This window comes from Oryctolagus cuniculus, chromosome 11, assembly GCF_964237555.1.
Source record: "Oryctolagus cuniculus chromosome 11, mOryCun1.1, whole genome shotgun sequence".
NCBI lineage: Eukaryota > Metazoa > Chordata > Mammalia > Lagomorpha > Leporidae > Oryctolagus > Oryctolagus cuniculus.
This window is the reverse complement of record NC_091442.1, coordinates 45,067,572-45,091,620: the sequence shown is the minus strand read 5'-3', so window position 1 is coordinate 45,091,620 and position 24,049 is coordinate 45,067,572. Positions and strand designations below refer to the sequence as shown.

General features: G+C 45.8%; 1 protein-coding gene across 11 annotated transcripts in view; it reads left to right on the top strand.

Annotated features, from left to right (window-relative positions):
• RALGAPA2 (Ral GTPase activating protein catalytic subunit alpha 2) overlaps positions 1-24,049 on the top strand; it is a 328,989-nt gene that overhangs the window by 191,320 nt on the left and 113,620 nt on the right. For all 11 annotated transcript variants that reach the window (XR_007919407.2, XM_070052134.1, XM_070052133.1 and 8 more), the window contains 7 exons: positions 3,488-3,596; positions 8,964-9,074; positions 10,345-10,413; positions 10,691-10,828; positions 13,619-13,802; positions 18,072-18,843; positions 19,543-19,614. Coding sequence is in view for 10 of the 11 variants with exons in the window: in XM_070052134.1 (XP_069908235.1) it covers positions 3,488-3,596; positions 8,964-9,074; positions 10,345-10,413; positions 10,691-10,828; positions 13,619-13,802; positions 18,072-18,843; positions 19,543-19,614 (1,455 nt within the window). In the remaining variant the exon portion in view is untranslated. The remainder of the gene's footprint in view (positions 1-3,487; positions 3,597-8,963; positions 9,075-10,344; positions 10,414-10,690; positions 10,829-13,618; positions 13,803-18,071; positions 18,844-19,542; positions 19,615-24,049) is intronic.

Here is a 24,049-nt window from a genome sequence, read left to right as displayed (position 1 = left end):
CACAGCACTGGCCGTAGCAGCCATTTGGTGAGTGAACCAACGGAAGGAAGACCTCTCTCTCTGTCTCTCTCTCTGTCTATAACTCTACCTGTCAAATAATAAAAAAAATAAATAAATAAAAATTTTTAAAAAACCAGCTTAGCTGATAGGTTCCTGGGTTGGAGTTGGTAACTGTTTTGTTCAGGAAAGTTGTGTTTATCTTCCTCATCTGTACTTTCCCTCCGGCATCCTGCCCATGTAGGGTCTGGTTTAAGTCACAAAGTTTCACAGAACAAGTCAAGCGCTGTCCATTCTCTCGAGTCGGGAAGGTTCTTACACAATTAATCCTCTTGTGTATTTAGTGGACCTTGATAGTAAAATTGTCTACATCTGGTGTCTTTCTTGGTGAGAACGTTAAACCACGGACTCATTATCTTCAGTGAGTTTAGGAATATTAAGGATCTCATTGGTTTTTGGATTTTTTTGGAAGTTTTGATACACTAAATGTTTTAGGAATTTGCCCATTTCATCTAAGTTTTGAGATCCATTGGTATCCAAGTTCTCTCTTTTGTCCTTTTTTTTTTTCCCTCTTTCAGTCCTATCATTATCTCAAGTTTTTAATTCCTGACACTCCCTGTATATTCTCTGACTTTTTATTTTTTTTTAAGATTTATTTATTTATTTGAAAGAGTTACACAGAGAGAGAAGGAGAGGGAGAGAGGGAGGGGGTGAGAGAGAGAGAGAGGTCTTCCATCCGCTGGTTCACTCCCCAATTGGCCGCAATGGCTGGAGCTGTGCTGGTCCGGAGCCAGGCGCCAGGAGCTTCTTCTGGGTCTCCCATGTGGGTGCAGGAGCCCAAGGATTTGGGCCATCTTCTACTGCTTTCCCAGGCCATAGCAGAGAGCTGGATCGGAAGTGGAGCAGCCAGGACTAGAACCGGCACACATATGGGATGCCAGCTTCACAGGTGGTGGCTTTACCACAGCACTGGCCTCTATTTGTTATGTTGCAAACTTAGAATGTTGATTATCAGCATTTCTCCTTTACAAATATAAACAGTTCAGGTTACATGTTTATTTCCAGGTGCTACTTTATTTGAATTCTATGTGTTAATATTTAATTATTTTCTATTCCAAATAATTTAGTTTCCATTCTGATTTCTCCTTTGCATCATGAGTTATTTAGAAACATGTTTCTTAATTTCCAAACATATGGCTATATCTTTTTACTTCTGATGACTTAAATAATTGCATTGTGGATCAAAATGTTATCTGGTAACAGTCTTTGAAATTATTAAGATATGCTTGATGGCCCAATATTTAGTCAGTCTTTACAAATGTTTTACATATGTGCTTGAAAATAATGTATACACTATTCTTTAATTGTTGGGTATAAAATTGCAGGCATGTCTATCATGAAATTTTTAAAATCACATGCTTCAAATATTCTTAGTCTTTATGACTCTTCTCATCAGCTTCATCATTTACTGAAAGAGATGTTAAAATATCCCCTATTATGATGTATTATCTATTTCCCATTATAAATATATCAAATTTTGCTTTAAATGTTTTAGGCTATATTAATAGTTGCACAGAAGTTTAAAATTGTCCTATTGCTATAATGAGTCAGATCTTATATTTATGTAGTAACCTTTATTTCTAAGAATGAGTTTTTAATCTTATAAAGACTACTTTGTGATACTGATTTAACTTTTTATCACACTTTCCATTCTTTTGAATTAACTTTTTATATTCCCCTTCTTAGTTCTGTTTGCAAAAACTGTCTACTTGAATTTTGTTGGTTTTTGTTGTGTGATCTTTTAATTGAAGCCTTCATTCACTTACATTTGTTATAATTACTGATCTCTGGATGAGTTCTTTCATCTTGTTTTAGAGATTTATTTATTTATGTGAAAGGCAGAGTGACAGAGAGTCGGAGGGAGGGAGGGAGGGAAGGGGAGAGAGAGAGGGAGAGGTCTTCCATCCACTGGTTCACTGCCTGTAACAGCTGGGGCTGGACCTGGCTGAGGAACCCAAGTCCTTGGGCCGTCATCTGATGCTCGCTGGGTGCATTAGCAGGGAGCTGGACCAGAAGTGGAGGAGCCGGGGCTGGAGCAGCCCTCGATGTCAGATGCGGCTGTCCCAAGTGGCTGCTGTGCCACAGTGCCCACCCCTCTTCCCTCTTCACTTATACTTTGTTTTTAGCTGTTTCTTCTCAGTGCTTCTTTCGTTTATCTTTACTTCCTCCCCCCCTTTTTCTCTCTTTTATTTGGGTGAGGGGAAGGGAGGATTTTCCCCCACCTTTATTATTTCCTGTATTTTTTCTTAAGAAATCAGAGGCCCCCTTTAATTCTTTCAGATCATCCCATCAGTTTTCAGACGCGTCCTTACCGTCCCAGCTCTGAAACTGGCCTCTCCTTAGCGCCCTGCTGCACAGCAGCCTTTCCGTAGCCCGCGCTCTGAGTTTGCCTGCACCTCACTGCAGCCGGTCCTGCCTTTGTCCTTTGCTGACCGCTCCTCCTCCGCCTCACCTCTGAACAGCAGAGCGCCTCGGGGTGTAGGCCTGTGCTCTCCCCTTGACTTTCTGGATGCCCTCAGCCATTCCTCCCCAATCTTTAGAAACCATCATCTTGCTAATGATCTCCGGTTTTCTTACCTTATATGTATTCAGACTCCCATATTAAACTGCCTACTTGCCATCTCAACTTGGATCTGTTAGCAAGCTTACCACAGCCATAACTGAAATGTGGAATCCCCTCTGCCCCCCCAGCACCTGGCCGTGCCACAGACTTCATCTCAGCAAGCGGCACCCCCATCTCCCCAGGTTGTCAACCCAGACACCTGGGGACAATCCTTGGTGTCCCTTTTTTTCAACACCTACCCCATTTAAAAACATCAGAAACTCTTGGCAGTTCCCCCACCCCCCTTGTTTTCTTCAGTGTAGAAAAACCACATTTCTGTGAAGTTAAGAATTGGATAGAAATACTTATAGTCTGAGGAGTTTTCTTTGAAGAGTATTTTGTTCTAGCACATTGTTTAAAAGAAATGAAATTATTTCTGAAAGTTGTATTCAAATATGCTTTACAATAAAATGCAGGGTTTCTCTTATGTTTGTAGTCCATATTATATCTGTTATTGTAAGGAAAACAGTTACAGATTCTGTAGTCCATGTTTTTGATTGTTCCTCAAAAGTATATTGAAACAATAAAATGTAGTAACAAATTAGTTTCAGCAAAAACAAATGATGTGTGGACCGTGACAATTAACAGGAAATATGTCATTTGTTTCATTAAATATTTAAGTATGAACCATGACTGATATTTGTATTGTTCTGAAAACGGGCCTTAGTGAGGGCTTCTGATCTTTTCACTCAAGAAGACATTCTGCTAATTATAAATAATTTTTGCTATTCTGCATAAACATGTTTAGACTATTTTATTATTTTTAAATTGCATGAAGAACATACTGAGTTTCATGAGAGCTTTTCTGGTTTCCTGCTTTCTAAAAAGGTGTGTTGCCATCTGCTCGCTGGGCGTGTGGATATGTGAAGAGCTTGCACAGTGTACAAGCCATCCTCAGGTGAAAGACGCCATCAACGTGATAGGTGTGACTTTGAAGGTATTCCCAACTTGTGATGTTTCCCTGACACTAAGCTAGATCGCGGGCATTCAACCAGCATTCACTGGAGTTAGCCTCATCCTGGTTGTGATTCCAAACTCCTCTTCTGAGGGCCAAGTGAGCAGGCATGCTGAGGTTCCCAACAGATGCCACCGAGGTAGCAGCCACCAGGCTGTCTGTCAGTAGCCTGCCCTGTGTGTTCCCGGACCAAGCCCAGTGGCCGAATGGTGTTCTGGCGCTGGACAGCTCCTGTGGCACGGAGGACACTTTGTCCCGTGTTGGGGAGGGGTGGAGAGAGCAGGTAGCAAGAAAGTGAGATTTTTGTGCCCTGGCCTCTTCCGCAACTCTGAGAGAGGCCTCCACAGTTTCCAGTTAGGAGCCCGTGGCGCTCACCATCCAGCTGAACCTCGGGCACTTATGATGTCCTTCTTTGTTAATGAAAAGAAGAGCTGTCACACAGTGAGCACTCACACAGGGCCAGAATGATGGGAAGCTCTCTAAACACTTTCATTAACCTCACCGACAGCTCTGCAAGGTGCAGATTACAATCCTTGTTTTATACCTGAGATAATCAAGACACAGAGAAAGTAAGTCACAAGCCCCAGCCCACACAGATACAAATAATGGGACCAGCACTGATGCTATAATTGAACTTCTGTGTGTGCCCTTCAGCTGTTCCCAAAAACTAGAACTCAGCTTCTGCACGGTTCTTTCCTGGCTTCTGCTCTAACACAGTGGTAATAATTAGCATTGCCATTCTTAGTCCTCTGGAACCGCCAGCACAGCGCCGAGGGTCTGGTGGAAGTTCTCAGTTGTGAGATGAGTGTGTCCCCATTTTCCCAGTGGAGAGGCAGAAGTGCGGGAGACTGGTTCAAGGCTCTGGAGTGAGCACCTGGCCAAGCTGCAGTTCAAACCCCGAGCCATCCATGGGACACCAGTATCCTTCTGGTCACCTTCCTTGGCTGCCTGCCGTGTGCAGCTGCAGCAGTCATGGCAGCTCCAGTTAGCACGTGGGTCAGTCATCGCCAGGCCAGTGACAGCCTCCGTGCCACCTCTGTGCCCTGTTGGCTGCAGCTCATGGCATAGCCAGTCAGTAGTGCCCCTGCCCTAGGCTTGGCATCCGGCATCGCCTGACGGAACTCAGTGCCTCTAGTTCCCCAAGCATACACTCTGATCATCCCCCTCTATCAGCTGTGCTCCCCCACCCCTCCTCCACAACACTTGAGGCAGGCTCAGGAGCATCCCAGTTATGGTTTGTAACTCACGGGACCTGGAAAAGTCATTGTGGTGCTACCTCTGTTAAGGAATTGAAAAATTATCGAACCATATAAGAATATTCCCTCTGACCCCAGTCAGGTGCTGACCCCTGACCTTTGTCAGCACCTTTAATCCTTTGGGAAACCCTATGAGCTGAAGTGTCACTGCCATCTCCAGTTCAATATGAGGAAAATGAGCCACCTGGGAGCCCAAGAGAGAGAAAGGGAAAGATCCTCCATCGGCTGGTTTACCTCCCAAATGTCCGCAATAGCCAGGGCTGGGCCAGGCCAAAGCCACAACCTGAACTCCATCCAGGTCTCCCACATGGACGCAGGGGCCCAAGCACATGGGCCATCTTCTGCTGCGTTCTCTGGCGCACTATCAGGAAGTTGGGTCAAAAGCGGAGCAGCCGGAACTCAAACTGACACCCATACGGGATGCCAGCCTCACAGGTGGCCAGTTAGCCCACTATGCCACAACGCTGCCCTCCTGCCCCCAATTAATTTTTATTTTATTTAAAGATTTTATTTATTTATTTGAAAGGTAAAGTTACAGGCAGAGAAGGGGGAGAGGGAGAGGTGTCCTCCATCCACTGGTTCACCCCCAGATGGCCACAACAGCTGGAGCTGAGCTGAGCTGATCCAAAGCCAGGAGCCAGAAGCTTCTTCTGGGTCTCCCACATGGGTGCAGGGGCCCAAGCACTTGGGCCATCTTCTACTGCTGCCCCAGGCCGTAGCAGAGAGCTGGATCAGAAGAGGAGGACTTGAACTGGCACCCATAGGAACCTGGCTCCTCAGGCGAAGGCTTAGCCCACTGCGCCACTGTACCAGCCCACCATTAATTTTTAAATGACTTATTTTTTCAGTCCTAAGATCTTTTTCAATTTTCATGTTTCTTAATTCTAGACATTTGTATTTACTGTAAGGTGGCTCACCCGTCTCTTCCCGTTACCTGGAAAAACTATTAACCCAGTAGTGTCTTAAAACGAATGTGGTATAGAAAAGCATTGGAAATTACTGAGTAGAGGGATTGTAGACAAACAGATTTTATTCTTTGTGTTTCTGCAAATTTTCTGAAATTTACAGTTGCCGTGGTTGAGCCCTGTCAGGTGCTGTCTGGCTCAGTGTGTGCACTGCCCCACGGGGCCCTTGCCACTCGGCCGAGGTGCTGCTGCTGTCCCCATTGAAGACTAGAGAGGTGAAGAGAAGGAGGTGCAGAGGCCCAGGGGACCGGCTGCAGCTGTGCAGCTGGGGTGTACCCACGTCGGTCTCCCCCTTAGCTGTTGTATTAATGGCAGGAATATCACTGGTTTAAATAGTGCCAGCTGCATTATTTTACTCCTTGGACACAGCATGGAAATCTAAGAAGAACGGAGGGCTAGAAGGGCCTGAGGTTCGCCAAGGAACAAGAGAACAGCAACCACTTTGCGAAGAAGGGTTTCAGGGGCTGGGGCTCTGCCAGAAGGGGAGTCAGGGAGGAAGAGGACCCGGCGCGCTGTGCAGACACCAGAAAGCCTGAGCCCTGCGAGGACTTCCTGTGTTGAGGGCTGCGCACAGCTCCTAAAGCACAAGCTCCTGGCTTGTGATCATGACCTTGGTATGCCCTGGATGTGGGAGGGGCCTGGCGAAAACACGCCTGCAGCCAGGCAGCACCCAGAGCATTCCACCAGCCAGGTTGTCTGTGTCTGGTGGGGTAGCAGCCAGGCAGCCCGAGGGTGGCGGCAGCAGCGTTCTAAGCCGCAGCCCTGCTCACAGACTTTTAACTTCCTATCAGTGGAGGATGTGGGCCATGTGCAGTACGCTGGTGACAGCCAAGAGCGTGGCGTGCTGGCTAGCCCCGCCTCCCGGAGCCAGCTGCCCTCATCCCCACCTGCTGCTCCTTCTCCCACCTCCTCTTCCCATCGCTGACTGCTCTTCTTCCTTACCCCGACACTGCGTCCAGTCCTCCAGGCCTGCTGGCTGTGCTCCCTCCCGCGCCCTCCCTGAGCCCATTCCTCACACCTCTCCCTCTGCTCGTTGCCAGCCCCAGACAGGCTCCCACAGTCCCACCCTTCCTCCACTGTTAGCGATACCTGTCCTTGTGTATAGCTAACCAGCCCAAGCCACAGGCTAGAGCACCCCTGGGGGATGTGCTGTGAGACTGGCAGTTCCTTAAAAGTAGGGACATTATTGCCCTGTGTGTCTTGTGCCTGGAATTCTCTTATAATTTAGGGCTGGCACAGGGTCAGTACTTTGTGGTTATGTTCTGGGTGAGTGAGTGAATGACGTCTTTCATGCCCACCATCTCCCACTGCAGCCAGGCTGTGTTGGTAATACCACCCAACTTGCAGCCCGCTCTGTCCAGCCAACCTTTGCTGCCTCTGCCTGTGCCCTGCTGCCCACTGCCTGCACAGAAACCCTGGCTCTTCATCTGCATTCTCCCAGGTGCAGCTTGCTTTGCCCCACTTCCTGGCTGCTTCTCTCTGCCTGTCTCCCCGCACCCACACCCCACCCCTCGCTTTCCAAAGCCCTTTGGTCTTGTCTGCACTAGTCCTAGTCATTTTCCTCTTGTCTGTTTCCAGCTGTAGCAGTCTTATCTTTCTACACCGTGTCTTACCCCCTGCAGTGCAGCAGGAGCACACCCAGGGCTCCCTCAGTACCCCATCTGCACCTTCAGCACTCCATGCACATGCTTCAGGGGGCTGTGTTAGACATCAGGTGCAGTGGTAAACAAGATTGCAGGAAAAACAGCAAAGCACGAAAGATGGACTCCAATTGGCTTCGGTGCCACAATGGAAATAGAAACAAGGAGTGGGCTGAAGCTGAAGAGCTGTGAGAGTGGACTGCCACTGCTCGGATTGGATGTGGTGGCCTCTGGAGGGGATACTTCATGCCATGGTCTGAAAGATGTAGCAGGGCCAATGATATGGAAACCTGGTGGGTAATGAGTGTCCCAGCGAAGCCAGGAGCAGGTGCAAGGGTCCAACAGCGAAAACAAGCACGGGTGTTTGAAGGGCGGGAAGAGGGCAGTGAAGGTCAGAGCAGCTGGGGTCTGGATGACCGGGGATGGCTGTGAAGAGCCCCTGAGTGCAGGTGCTCCCACCCTGGGCTTCCTGAGTGAGTTCCTATCAGGTGGGGGTAGGTAATAACTGCTTGCATGGTAGAGTTCAAATTCATTGTGTTTCCCTTAAGCTCCTCCATGTGCTGCGCGTCTGTCACCAATGCCTTCAATGCTGAGCTGCTGGTGTTATTTGTGGGGCACACACGTCAGAGGGTGTCTGCTGCGGGAGACTTGGAGTGAGGTTCCCTAGACCAGCAGCATGGGCTCAGGGAAGCATCTTTCTACTCGCGGTTAGGTCTGGGTGGCATTGTCCACCAGGTTCTGACCAGGGAGAGAGGCACACGTGCCCTCATCCCTCTCATGAACCCACAGCAGAAACAAAGGAGGCTTTGCGGGTGCCAATCCCTTTGCTTGCCATCTCGAAAGAAATGGAAACATCTAGAAGACCTCTTTGGTAACCTGAGACACACAGCAGCCTCAGGAAACATACCCAGAGTAATTGAATAAATTGTAATCCATGAGCTATGCTCTCACAAGCTCTAATTTTATACATTTTTTCATAAGTTGTCCGTGTGGGTCAAGTTTCATTGCCCTGGATAGAAAGCCATTTGACTAATCCCTGTTTCTCCATATATAAAATGAAGATAGCATCTACCTTGCAGAGCTGTCAGGGAAATTTTGTCCATGAGTGAATGAGTAGAATTCTAACAGGCTCAACATGTAGGATGCTCAATAGTGTACCACATTTTAATTTCCTGTTACTGTCAAAAATATAATCTATGTGAACTAAATAAGGAATTTCAAATTATGGTTTTAATTTCTAGATGACTGAACAGCAGCTGCTTGTTTCTATAGAATGTTATGTGCATTAACACAGCTAGGCTCGCTGGGAGGCAGGTGTAGCATGCGCCATGATGGTGAACTTTCTGATACTAGGAAATAGTTTGCACTGGCGTAATGCAAAATCTCTGTATTACTGTCTGCATGGAACTGGGAAGAAATTGCAGTCTTGTTTTTCCTTGCTGATGCACCTGTCATGTTATGTATCTGCTGTGCGATTTTGTTTTCCAGTTTCCTAACAAAATTGTGGCTCAGGTAGCTTGCGACGTTCTTCAGTTGCTGGTTTCCTACTGGGAAAAACTCCAGGTGTTTGAAACATCTCTGCCTCGGAAAATGGCAGAAGTAAGTTGGTTTTTGGTTTTCGTTTTTGTTTTTTTCCCTCTAGTGCTAAGACATAAGCATGATGTCCCTTTTGTTGTAGCTGATATTTAATTAATTATACATACTCAAATAATTATCAGAAATCTGGCTCTCATTCCATGAGCACGGGGCACGTGTTGTAAGGGTATGTTGAACCAGTCCTTCTCAGGCATGATTCCGAGCAGCCCAGGAAGAATCCGGGGCTGAGGCTGACCCACAGGGAGTTTGAAAGGCAGACGTGCCCGCAGCAGAGGCCTTTGGTAGGAGGGGCTTCATTCATCGAGGGTGGTCTAGGTGGTGCCAGCCGAGAGTAGGGAGCTGGTTATGATGTCCTCCGTGCAGGGCAGAGCAGGGCTGTGTCTCTCCCGGACTGGAGCTCTGGACACAACTTTCTGCCCAGCATGATGTCTGGCTGTAATGAGATTACCACTCCAGTAACATCCATCGGGTAGCTGGTGGGAGACAGGGGCAGAAGGGACAGGAAGAACTACCTCAAAATAACATCCTGGAGCCCGGTCACCCTCGAGGGTGCTGTGCCGTACCCATGAGCAGGTGCCCTCGCTCCCGGAGACATCTGGTGTGAGGCAGGTCCGTTTCTGCCAGTTTTTGGAGCTGCACTTTTTGAAACCGCTCTATTCTTGACACATCCAGTGTAACTCTTTGCAGGAATTTGATTTGTCCCCACGCAGTATTATAGGGAGAGAGAAGCAACACTAATTTATTTTCTCTCAGCCTTAGACAGATTTCACTGTTAGATATGCATCAAAATGCATCACGCGTGATTTGTGACCTTCGGTGACCGTGTCCACCAGTGATATAAGATGCTGCAAGGTGTAGACTTGGAGTTTCAGGGGATGGGTGCTTTAATGGCTGATCTCAGTAGGGGGTACTTTTGCAGACAAAAGGGCTCCTGCCCTTAGGCCCAGACAGCAGAGAAAGACCCGAGGAGATCTATAGGAGAATTAATTGGGAATATTTTCATAATCATTTTTGAATGTATTTTCTTTACTGTGAGAAATGTGAGCTGTGACTGATGGTAGAAATTGTGTGACTACAGAGAGGTTTTCCTGGGGCTCCAGTTGCCACCGCCGGCAGAGTGGAGTACAAACCAGGTGTGGCCCCGAGGTTACACGCACAGCGCTGGCAGCTCTGTCACCTTGCTGGCAAGCTTTGGCAGCCGCCTGGGTACTCACAGCAAATGGTGTGTCCAGAAGATGACCCTTCCCTGTTTGGGGATTTCTCTTTTATGCAGATCCTTGTGGCCACGATTGCTTTTCTCTTACCCAGCGCAGAATACTCCTCAGTGGAAACAGACAAGAAGGTAGGTAGCGCCTACGTCACGATTCCTCTAGAGCTGGTTTCCTATCTAAAACTGTAAGATTGAATGGTCAATAATATCACCTAGCGGTACCTTTGTGGCATGCTTCCCTGCGGCCCTCCACGGTCTGCCCTGTGGACCACCAGTTACTCACCTGCCTGCCTGCCCGCCCGTCCTGTGTCTCCTGGACGGTTACTGCACGCAGAGGTGATTCTCTTGTTCACGGCTGCACATAGTGGGATGGAAAAGGGTGCCTCAGAGGACGTGTTTCTCCTTCCAGTTTATTGTGTCCTTGCTCCTCTGCCTCCTGGACTGGTGCATGACCTTGCCAGTGAGTGCCCTCCTCCACCCAGTGTCCACGGCGGCCCTGGAGGAGCAGCAGACGCCTCGAGCCCCGCTGCTGGATTATATCTACAGGGTGAGTCTCCCCCTGGGCCTCGGGGCGTAGCGTGCAGCCTGACAGGGCGGAGAACCCCAGAATGCCTTCCCCGAGCCCTTTGAAAAGAATTAACCTGGAGAAGCAGCGGTCACTGTCAGCTTTAACCTTTAAACAGTCGCAGTCTGGTCAGAATCCCCCCCAGTTTTCGTGGAATGTGGTCAGTGTCTGCTTAATTTAAGAAAGAACAGTTTATATGAAAGAAACATTTATAGCATTAGTTTGACCAAATCAGTGTGTGAAAGGAAGAAAAAGTGTGAAGGTCCTAGTAATTCCATTGCCTTAAAAAAGAAACCAGTCAAGGAAATACATCACGTGAAGTGCTTAGCCGCATGATTATTCATGATTATTATAGTACCCAGAGTATTCCAGTTCCACCTCCTGTCTCCCCTCATCCCAGTTTCGTCTCTCACCCTGAGTGATCAGACATGGCATTTGCCAGGACTGGTTTCAGTACCCCCTGTAATTGCCTTTAACGGTCTCAAAAGTCTTGTTCATTGGGTAGCATTTTCATGTCCATTGATCAGGATAAATTCCATTGTTTATTTTTTAGCAATGAACATTTAATAATAAAAAAGGCCCTATGTCATTAACAGATTAATTTGTTACCATACTTTAAAATGTGTTAAATGTTGTTTTCTTTTTTTTTTTAAAGAAACCATCTCGCTGTCGTTAAAATTCTACAAAAAAGTTTTGTGTATTTTAGGTTTCTTCAGTGGTCAAAGATTTTGATAACTGTCTTAGGATTGTTAGTTAAGAACTTCTGTTACCTTTGTGTCTTAGACACCTGTGTGATGCTTGGCTTGTGCCAGCTGCAATGGCCAGAATCATTCATAGTCATCTTTTTCTGCCTTATTTATTTCCTTAAAAGATTTCTCTTAAAATTGCTTTACCAGTGTAAAAGTGACCTCAGAGTAAACATGACCCACCTATTTAACAGCTCTATATCGTATGTTTATTTTAATGCTGACATATAATATGCTTCCAGAAAACTGTATCAATTCTAAGTGACAGTCAGTGGGCACAGCTGTAAACTCAGAGCCTCGTGCTGGGAACAGAACATGCCCAGCATCCTGGAGGCCTCCTGGAAGCAGCAGGTACCTCCTCCCCGTGTGACTGACCCCATGCACCTGCTCAGGAGTAGCCACTATCCCAATGGCATAGATTAATTCAGAAACAGACAGGCCTGCTTTTGAAATTAAAAAAAGGGGACTGGGGATCGTACAGTATTTTCTGTTGAGTCTGACGTCTTTACCTCAGCATTATTTTTGAACAGTTCGTTCATACTGTTGCGAATGATTGTAGGTTTTTCAGTCTGATTTTAGTGTTACACAGCGACAATAAACCACCATTTATGTATCAATTCTAAGGTTGATAGACTGTGATGTAGAGTCTGGGACCATAAAAAAAATTCTGTGACATTCAAGTGCAGCTTTTGGTCCACATATGTATACATTTCTATTGAATGTGTCCCTAAGAGTGAGTTGCTGGAATACACATGGTGAAGACCAAATAATTTTCCAGGGTGGTTACACTCATTCACAGTGTCACCAGCAGTTATCTAAGAACCGCATCCCCTCTACAGTTTGGCTGATGCTGGTACTCTCGTAGGAATGTAGTAGTAGCACATGGTGTTTCTTGCATTTATTGCATTTTGACTAAGGAAACTAATTCTCTCACCAACAAAGATCATTTATTTACAATAATGAGCATGCCATCAGGATTTTCCTACACAGTTTTCTTGCTTGGAAGAGGACTTATGCAGGTGCCTGCCCCCTGCAAAGTACACTCTTTCCATGTACAACGGGTAACTGACCACAAGGCCTCTTGCTGTGTGGGCAAACGACAACTGGAAGTGAATATACATAATTATATTTAACCCAAAAATGTTTCTTTAGGTTTTAAAGTATTACCTTAATTTTTCATAAAAATGGATTTTTAAAATTTCTGATCTTGGGGTGGGTGTGTGGCATGGTGGTTGAGACACCATTTGGGGGTGGGTTTTGTGGTACAGCAAATTAAGCCACCACTTGAGGCACCTGCATTCTGCATCGGAGTGCCTGGCATCAAGTCCCTCCATCCCTCCTCCATTTCCAGTCCAGCTTCCTGCTGATGCACCTGGGAGGCGGCAGACCATGGCTCAAGTACTTAGATTCCTGCTGCCCACTTGGGAGACCCAGGTGGAATTCCTGGCTCGTGGATTCAGCCTGGCTCGGCCCCAGCTGTTGTAGGCATTGGGGGAGTGATCTGATGCATGGAGAATTTCTGTGACTCTGCTGTCAGAGAAATAAATAAGTTAAACTTAAAAGACACCAGTTATAGCACCTGCATCCCATATCAGAATGCCTGGATTTGGGTCCCAGCTCTGCCCCAACTCCAGCTTCCTGTGAATGCTCACCCGGGGAGGCAGCAGGTGATGGCTCAAGTGGTTGGGCCCCTGCCACCCATGTGGGAGACCTGGGTGGAGATCTTGGTTCCTGGCTTTGGCCTGCAGCTGTCATGGGCATTTTGGGAATGAACCAGCATATGGAAGTGCGCTCTCTCTCTCTCTCTCTGCCTTTCAAATAAAATAAATTTTTAAAAATAAAATTTATAATCTTGGGAATATATTGATAGGCATTGATGTGAAAGAAGCAAAGTAGACTCGCTCACTGATAGCAAGAAGGTTCTTCAGAATGGAAAGGACTCGATGTTTTTCAGTGCTGCCAAGCAGGGTCCTAGCTCCTGGGTGCTGCGGCGGCTGCCTGTGCCATTCCCTCCTGCTTCCCACAGGTTCTGCACTGCTGTGTCTGTGGCTCAAGCACATACACCCAGCAGAGTCACTATACACTGACGCTGGCCGACCTGTCCTCCACCGACTATGACCCCTTCCTGCCGCTGGCCGGCGTGAAGAGTTCGGAGCCCGTCCTGTACCATTCATCAGTAGAGCTGGGGAGCCTGCTGACCGTGGAGGAGGGTGAGTACCCTTCCAGACAGACTCTCGTGGGCAGCAAGGGGAAAGCCTGCAGTCTTTTGCCTGATCTTGCTGTGCTGCTTTTTGAAAAATCTAGTTGTTCAAGTTGAAGTCCTCGTTTCTAGAGCTCTTGTGGTGGCAAAATTCTGCCTTTCTGGTTTCTTCTTCCTCCTCCTCTTCCTCTTCTTCTTCCTTCTTTCTTCTTCTTTTCTCTTTTTCCTCCTCTCTCCTCTTTTCTCATCTTAGTTGTTCACATAGGTTTTGAGTTTTTGAGGGACCCGTATATCTCAAACCCGTAGGACTCAGAGAAACAACTCGTTTTCCGTGCACACGAAGCTTTGTGTCTACCGCGAGAGACAGGGTGAATCCAGAAAGACATCTGGATAGATAGCACCATGGGGGCCTTCCCACGAGGAAGGACCAAAGCCAGACTTAGCAGGACGGTCAGGCTTCGAAAGGAGCCTGCAGAGTGTCCCAGACTAGGAGGGCATCCTGAGAAGAGATGGCAGATGTGCCGCAGTTTGGAAATGGCTCTCTCTGCTCACGGGCAGAGTCCGTTTTAGACTCCTTGGGGATTCTCAGGACTAGGAGGCTGCTGTATTTCCTCCTTAACTACCGCCCTTCCCTAAATGATAAGAGACCATATATGGGCACTGGAGTGTGAGTCAGAATGGGGGTGTGCCATCCACGCACGTGATGAAATTGCATAGAACCAAACACACACACATAAAAATGTACACTATTGAACACCAAGTAAAGGTAATGGATCAATGTCAATTTCCTAAACCTACTAGCAAGTTAAAAAGCAAGAAGTTTATAAGTGCATTAGCATGCGCACTTTTTTTTTAAAATTTATTTGAAAGGCAGACTTAGAAACAGAGGCAGACAGAAGAGAAAGGTCTTCCATCCACTGGTTCACTCCCCAGATGGCCACAATGGTCGGAGCGGCACCGATCCGAAGCCAGGAACCAGGAGCTTCTTCCAAGTCTCCCACATGGGTGCAGGGGCCCAAGGACTTGGGCCATTTTCTACTGCTTTCCTAAGCCATAGCAGAGAGCTGGATGGGAAGTAGAGCAGCCAGGACTTGGGCACATATGGGATGCTGGCCCTGCACACTGGGACTTTAACCCGCTGTGCCATAATACTGGCCCCGGCATGCACACTCTTGATAAGTGGATACATTTTGTTAAGCATGAAAAGGAAAAATAAAGACCTTTTACAAAATGTGTATATTTAAGGATTTTTTTTTCACTCAGTGTCATAGTTTATCATTCATAACAAAGCTATTTATAGCCAGGTAGTTTCTGATAAGCAGCATTATACTTTAATCTATTTTTATGATCCTCTTTTAGACCATTAGTTACTATTTGATATAATTACTACTTTCAGATGGATACTTAAAAAAGATTATGGAAAATGGAATCAAAAGATACGTTTAGGGCCTGCTGCTGTGGTGTAGAAAGTTAAACCTCCTCCTGCAACACCGGCATCCCACGTGAGCGCTGATTTGAGTCCCTGCTACTCCACTTCCAGTCCAGCTCCCTGTTAATGGCCTGGGAAAGCAGCAGAATGTGATCAAGTCCTTGAGCCCCTGTACCCATGTGGGAGACCCGGAAGAAGCTCCTGACTCCTGACTTTGTATTGGCCCAGCTTTGGCCATTGCTGCCATTTGGGGAGTGAACCAGCAGATGGAAGATCTCTGTCTCTCTCTTTCTCTCTCTGTATTTCTGCCTTTCAAATAAATAATCTTTTTTTAAAAAAGATAAGTTTATTTTGGTGGAGAAAATTTCAAATACACGCATAATTCTTTCATTATGTGCATTTTTATGAAATTTTTGAGAATCTTTTATTCAATTTTCTTAAAAACACCAAAAAAACTATCTTTTCATTCTATTTCCCAAGGACTTTTTGAAGTGTCCTTCTAAAGTCCCAAGTAAGAGACACAGTCAACCAGCCAAGGTGGCTGCTAACTCTGCTCCTAGTGTGCAGGTTGCTTATCTCAGATACCTAACTGCTTACAGAGAAGATGGGGGGAGCTTTCAGAACTGACAGTGAGAAGCTTAAACATGCTACCTTCGTATCTCATCCCCAAATGAAGACAAGCAAGGATCCTAGGAGTCAATTCTTTCAGTTTGTGGATGTCACGAACTCGTTTTTCATGAATGGGGTCCAGACTTCCTCTTCATGTTTCAGGGAATCTGCAGGCAGTCGATTCACCCAGCATCTGTCCAGGAAGAACAGTTATATTTCACAAATGTGCCTTTTCCTGACTTTTTAGTACCAGAGATATTTGGGGCTTTTACTGGGCACGGTTGTGGTTTATGATCTGATTAAGTAAGACTCCAGACTAGTTTCCCATTATAGACTTAAAACACGTCCCTCAAATGCATCTGTATTTATGTCAGATTGAAAGGACAACCTGTGTGAGTAAAAGTACGGGAAGGTTGATTCTCTAATTGTTATGTTCTGCCTGGGGCCTTTTTCAAATTGGACCTTTATCATTAGAGTTTTACAGCCTGCTCTGCCCTGTCGTCCAGAGGAGGTGTTTTACATATGAACTCAGCCAACCCCTGGCTAGCTTCACATTTGCTATTTGGGGCATTACTGTTTCTTAGCATTGGCATTAAATTTGTACATTAAATTTCTTAGTTGTGTGGAAATGATACCAGCTTCTACTCAAGGTGAGGAAGAAAAGTTTAATTTCAGAGACAGAGGTAGATGACCTTCTTTGCTTCTTAAAATGAGCTTCTTGATATGAAATTTCATTTTGAATGAATTGGATGCAGGTGATTTCTTGTTCATTGACAGGAAAAAATTTAAAAATCCGAGAAAACTCAGGACTGTCTCATTCTCAGTAATTGCACAGGATTAGCTTGAGACTGAAGTGTGTTGTTTCTTTGTAAGATTTATACATCATAACATTGATGTGTTATAAATAAAGCAATTGGACTTTTAATGTCTAAGAGGGATGATTAGTATGAAAAAGCGTATTTACAATTATGTTTTAATTAGCATTTTGCTTTTCATGTTTGGAGTTTAGAAACCAATTATTTCCTAAAGCTTTAAGCTCAAATTATAAAACTTAATTTATTTAAGTTATCTAGTGATTTCTTTTATTAAAACTAAAGGTTTTGTTTTTACCTCTTCTTAGGTTAATGTATAATACTTCTATTAATTTGGCAGATTAAAATTTCTCTAACTTCTACTCTTAAGCTTAAGTAGTCATTTCAACCCATACATGAAGATTTAGTTTATCTGCTTCTCCTGAATACCTAATTTTGCAAGGTCTACTTATACATACTGTTGTCAGAGTCTTTTCATGTATTTTGTATAAAAATAAAAACAATATTTCCTTATATTTTGTACAAAATAATTTCCATAGTTTTGTAAATCACTTGCTCTTGGGTATTTAATCATCAGCTACAAATTAGTTAAAGCCTTCTAAGTATTTCCATTAGTCATTAATACTGTCAGATTCTCTTAAATATTTAAAATGCCCTAACAACCAAACATGAATTGTCCCAACGATTATTAAGCAAATTGCTTCAAATGTATTTAAGCTGTCATAGGGTTGATTCATTTTCTTCTCAGCTGCACATCTGCCCCACTGAAGAGAGCCAGGTGACTTCTCCGGCCTACCCCTGTGTCTTCTCCAGAGCTCTTTAAGGATCTGGGCTTTCATTCTTTCCTTATCTACTGTACACATTTTTAAATGTGCCTTGCAGGATCGGCATTGTGACACAGCAGGTTAGGCCGCAGCCTGTGACGCTGGCATCCTAGTTGAGCATAGATTCCAGCCCCGGTTGGTCCACTTCTGATCAGCTCCCTGCTAATGTGCCTGGGAAAGCAGTGGCAGGTGGCCCAAGTTCTTAGGTCTCTGCCACCTACATGGGAGACCCAGATGGAGTTCTAGTGTTCTGGCTTTAGCCTGCCCCAGCCCCAGATGTTCACTCTGGGAAGTGAACCAGCAGATGAAGATCTGTCTGTCTCTCTCTCTGTAGCTCTGTCTTTCGAATAAATAAACCTATTAAAAAAAAAAAAAGTCCCTTTCAGGAAGAAATCCTCACATATGTTGAGTTTTTCTAAAACACTTTATTTAAATTGCTTTTAAATTCAAATAGAACTAGTGTCAAAAAGAAAATATATGGGGGAAAAAAAAACACAGGCTGAAGAAACAATGTTCCAAGTACAAACTGGAGTTTGGTGGTGGTGGTCTGAGTTTTCATGCTGCTTCTCCAGTGTCTCTCTATGCTCTGTTCCTTGTGCTGGCAGAGAAGAAGAGGAGGAGCGTGGAGCTGATCCCCCTGACTGCCCGGATGGTGATGGCGCACCTGGTGAATCACCTGGGGCACTACCCACTCCACGGAGGCCCCGCCATGCTCCACAGCCTTGTCAGCGAGAACCACGACAATGCGCACGCCGACGGCTCCGAGCTGTCCTCCGAGGTGTTCCGCAGCCCAAACCTGCAGCTGTTCGTGTTCAACGACAGCACCCTCATCTCCTACCTTCAGACGCCCACAGAAGGACCGGCTGGCCGGTCACCAGGGGGCGCCCTCTCGGACGTGAGAGTCATTGTGAGGGATATCTCAGGGAAGTACTCTTGGGATGGCAAGGTTTTGTACGGGCCTTTAGGAGGCTGCTTAGCGCCCAGTGGGAAGAACCCTTCGTTTCTGATTTCCGGCTGGGATCATGCCCCCTGTGGACCTCAGACAGATTTTCCTCAAATTGAGGAGGGAGAGGACATCCTCGACCAACTACTTGAAAACATTGGCCAAACAAGCCCCGAATGCCTTTTGCCATCACAGCTAAATCTGAACGAGCCTTCCCCGCCGCCGTGTGGGATGAACCGTGAGCAAGAGCGGGAAATCACGGAGGTCATCCTGCGCCAGGACGCCCAGGAGGAGGAGTTCGTCCAGAGGTGCGGCTCTGAGGCTGCCATGAAGGTCACAGGCCAGGGGCAGCCGTCCCCGGTGGAGCCCCGAGGACCCTTCTATTTCTGCAGGCTGCTGCTCGACGACCTGGGCATGAACTCCTGGGACAGGAGGTAACAGCCCGTGCCAGCCTCGTGCCCGTTTCGATCAGCATTTTCCCCGGGACCTTTTTGTCAGCTTGCAGTTGAGGGAGGTGAGAATAGTGGTGGAGGCTCTTCTGCCTTCAGCTGCCAAGTTAAAGCCAGCAATGGGACTGATTGTGTTGCACTGGTACACAGATTGAATTCCAAACACCTGTTGGCTGTTTTAAAGGATTTCGAGCATTTTCTGTGTGTGTGTGAGTTTTTAATGATGCTCTGTCTGTTATCATCCTGACCTGCACGCAGGATGGGAGTAGACTATGCAGGTGAATAAGCTTCCGTCTGCCTGTAGGTGTGGTGAGGGAGGACGACCTGGCACAGCTCTGGTGAGGGATGAAGTGACACAGGAGCCCAAGAGGAATGCCCAAATCCAATAAGAAACGCGGGCAGTGGAGAAGACTGTAGAGCTTTGAGCTGGGGCCTGATGGTTTGGTGTTTAAGGGGGTGCGGGGAGGGGGCAGTGGACCACAGAGCCCTCAGTGGCCCTGGATAGTAACAGGGGTGCAGTGGAATTTGTATGCCTTTTGCAAGTCTTACGGAGAGTAGAGTTTATTCTGTAGGTTAGGCGGTAGGTAGACAGACGTTAGGTATGTTTGTAATAGATTGGAAAATGACAAAATTATTCTGTGTTCACATTTTTCTCCAATCTACTGTTTTTTTTTTTCTTTAAAGGAAGAATTTTCATCTGTTGAAGAAAAATTCAAAATTGTTGCGAGAGCTCAAGAATCTGGACTCCCGGCAGTGGTACGTGAATGTGGGCCAGAGCACTCTCTGTCCCTGTGTGTGCTTAGAAAACAGAAACAGCTGCAGCAGTGACTGTGCCCACGGAGACACCCGAGGGTCGTCCTGTAACCTGGACTCCCCTGGCATTTGCACATGCCATACTTCTGGCATTTTTATCCACAAGGTTTAAGCTTTTTATGTTTGCTGTGCTTAAGCAGAGAGAGGTCGGTGCCCCCCGCCAAGTCTGCACTTTGCATTGAGTACCGTTCTGTGAAGCAGCCGGTAGATACTGATTTTCATGTAGTCTCTGCAGCCACCTCTTTTTCTGTTTAAGAAACAGGTTTACCTAGGTCAGAGAGCCCACAGACGCCTGGGCGGTGTTATTTGGACTTGAGTATGTCTGTTGTGATAGTCCATGCTGTACACCAATGCACTGGCAACCTGAATGCCATTGGCTTTCCAATATTGGAAAACTGAAAGCAACATGCTGGAATTAATAACTCTCTGTTACTTAACCTCATTCCCCAAAGTTGGTCAGATCCTCAGGTTTCTTTACAGCTTTTCTGTATACTTCTGGAAGTATTTCCAAAGATGAGCTCACAGCCATAACCAACTTTGTGATCTGGGGAAACGTGTGCTTCCAAAGCCTTCTAAGTCCAGAATAAGGACAGTGGTTGGACGTAACAGGTGCTTATTAAAAGTCTTGCAAAAGATAAACTACTTCTTTCATCTTTAATTCTTAAAAACCTCTAAAAAACAAAACAAAACCTGCTTTAGGAATATCCTAACATTTCATCAGCTCTCAAATAAAAATTCAGATTGTTTTCTTCAAGTTGATTTTTCAGCTCTTCATACTGTGTTTTATTCCCTACATTTTTCTCGCTCCTTCTTGATTCATGAATTTTAAAATACGTTTTTTTGAGCTGTGTGTTTTCAAAGAGTGGTACAGTTGCTGGCTGAGTAAGGGAGAAGGAAGAAAGGAGAGCGCAGAGCCCCGTTGGCCTGGTCCTGGCATCTGGGGAAGTTACTGGCCTGTGACCTCATTCATCACTCCTTCCTGTATCCACTACCCTTTCCTTTTAGGGCACGAGGTTCTCCCGGAAGACACTTACAGTGATGAGTTGTGACCTGCCAAGAAAACACTGTTACCATCTTTTGTGTTTACATGGGTTTGTTGTGGTTTTTGCCATTTATGTTAGAGTTTTGATCGAAATTCTGAGTGACATACACTTAAATTTTATTTTCGAGCGAACTTGTTCATGTCACTGTTACTTGCATATCAGGTTTGCAACTGGGATCCTATTTGATGGCTTGATTCCTGGACCTGGATATAAACACAATAGACAGTACACTCCAGTTGGAATTTTCTTTTAGATATACGGGGGACGATTTTTTTAAGTGGTCCTTTGTAACACCACTAAGGACTGACTGAACAAATAAAATCATGTTAGGCTTATTGATGGCTATGTGTCCTTTCACTCCTTCAAAACATATAATATTGAGAGGGTTTCATTTGCATTGGCCACTATATGGGGATCGGAAGACATAGATTTTCTTTCCTTTCTTCCTTTTGTTTTTTTCCTTTTCCCTTGTTTACTTTTCTGCCTTCCCAGATGCCTTCCAGGTCATTCAGGACCTTTTAGCAGCTTCTTAACAGCTACACACAGGTCAGGGCACAAACTGTTTCATGTACATTTCCTGAGGCTTGGGCAGGTGCTGTTCCAAGCCTGACTCCCTCTGCAGAAAGAGATAGGTGGGACTTTTCTTCTAGGTGGCATCACTGCTCACTGGAGAGGGATAGATAGTTTAGCATCAAGAAATACACAGGACTTAAAAAAGGGAGGGTATAGGATTCAACGGTTCATTTCCAGTTGCACCTCGGGAAAGAACCATGCTCTAGCCAGAAGCCCCCCTGGCTGTTCAAAATGTCTTTGTTTCCTGGTTCATCCAATGGAACTTACAGTGAGAGCTTTGAGTCCAAAGGATTTTATGAAACTCCTTACGGGTGGAAAACCTAAAGCCATTATTCTGCACCTTGCCCTTCATCTGATCCAGCTTCCCGACTGTTAGCTGGGATTCTTTTTTACTCCAGAGAACGGAAACCGAGTTCTCTGTGGAAATTCTGTAGGATTTGTTTGTTTGTTTGTTTGTTTGTGTCCCAGAAGGGCTTGGGCATTCACTTCCCTCTCCCTCCTGTCCTCTAAGCCCAGCCTGTGAAGCATGTGCCGAATCATCCAGGGCTTCTTGGTAGGAAGTGAATACGTTGGTATCTTGTAATTGTGGCCCATTTGTTGAGTGTTAATGCACTTTAGTTGCCTGAGATACAATTGGATCAGCTCCCTGGGGCACTGTTGCCGTAAAATATGGCTTTGAATAGCCGATGGGCAATCCTCTGCCCCTTGATTAGCCCTCACTTGAAACCCCAACTCCAGGGTTTAGTGTCGTTCCGACATCCAGAAGGCCGTTTTATGGTGAAAAGTATTTTCAAGGTTCTTTTTTTGAAAACGCTGGAAATAAGTCTGAGGCAGTTCAGCTCCAGGAAGTCTGTGTGGTCCCACATACTCGTCAGGGAGCAGGGAGGAAGACACCGTGTCCCCCAGCTTTCCATAGGACATTCATTTTATTTCTGGAATCAGTTGACGTCACTGCTGGCCGAGGAACTGCTCTCACGGTTCCTTCCTTCTAAGTGCCCTCTTAAGGAAGGTGGAGACCATCTGTGACGTTAGCCAAGAGGCAAATAGTGCGATGAGTGACTGGACCTGCAAACCACGCTGGGCTCCCCTCTTAAACACACGCGTGAGTGCCGCCTCGGCACTGCATGGTGAGATAGATGTGGAAACCGCGGGTTTCTTTTGGTTTGGCTTTTCAGTGTGATAGGACAAGGAGACTGAGCTATTCTGCTCTGTCCCTCGCAAGAAAGAAAACCGCATCCTAGTGAGGAAGGGGAAATTGTTGATGTTGTGTATGTGTGTTCCTGAATTACCTGCTCCTTCACGCGTTGGCTGTAGGGCTTATGGGTATGAAGTGCTGTTGATGTCGTAATTACCATTTCAAAAGCCCGGTTCTAATAAGGCCAGACGCAGCGGCTGCAGCCTAGCAGGCTCTCTGCGGTGCTAACATTTTGGAGGATGTGAAATCTGATGACTGTTTACAACTAAAGGTCACCTTTCCTCACCCTCGCATCAGTCAGTCCGTCACTGGGGCTTTGCTCTCTTGTGCTCGCAGCTTGGGTTAATCAGGACTCAAGGACTCAGGAGCAGCTACAGCGGAATAAAGCTTGGACTTCCAGGAGAACAAGCAGAAACATTTCAAATGAACTTGAGGTTGCTTTTATGTTGTGTTAAAGTCTGTAGAACAGAGAATAATGAAATGCTGAAGACTTGAATACATGGAGAGAACTATAGAAAGCCATTGAGTAACTATACTTTTTTTCTCCTTTTGTTGAAAGAGACAGTTTTTTAGGTCATAAATTATGATTTCTATTATTATCTGAGTTTCCAAGCTGTTATAGCTCTTGGATTAGGCTAATCAGATTCTAGGTGTCCCTTCTGGATGTCCCCTGCCTGTCACACTGGGCAGTAAATGGTGGTGATCTGAGAGCACCCTAGAGCACGAACACTAGCTTTTGGACAGAATGCAAGGTCTCCACAAGAGCTTCAGCCCTCCAGCATCCCTCCCCACAGAAGTCCTCTTCCTTACAGCACTGTTCCCATCAAGAGAGACGCCTCACAGGCTGTGCTCTTGCACGCCTGGCAGGGTGTTCAGGTGCCAGCAGGGCAATATGTATCAAAAGCTAAAAAAAAAAAAAAAAAAAAAAAAAAAAAAGGGCAGTAGTGGCAGGTTGTAAGCCTAGCGGTTAAGGAGCCCATATCCCATATCCAAATGCCTGGGTTCAATTTCCAGCTCCAGCTCCCGACTCCAGCTTTCTGCCAGCACAAGTCCTAGGAGGACCTTGGCTCAAATCCTGGAGTTCCTGCCACCTACATGGGAAACCTGGGAACCCTGTGTTGAGTTCCTGGCTCCTGGCTTTGGCTTTGCTTAATTCTAGCTGATCGAGGCATTTGGGAGTGAACCAGTGAATGGGAGCACTTTCTCAGTCTCTCCCTCCCTCTGTTTTATTGTCTTTTGCCTGTAAAAAAATTATTTATATATGTGTGTATATATATGTGTGTGTGTATATATATATATATGTAGTAACCAATAAAATCTGTTTCTATTTTAAGGACATATTACAGATAATGAGAAAGTGTCTTTAAAAATAGAAGCAACCTAAATACCCACTGCTGATAATGTGGGAATTGGTCTATTAACATAGTCGAATGTTGTACAACCGTTAATAATTTTGTTCTGGGAGCACCTGGTTTAAGCATTCACGCTTAAATGGTTGAAATGAGAAATTTTATGTGATAACATACTTTACCATAGTAAGAAAAAGTGTTTGCAAATTTTTTTAAGT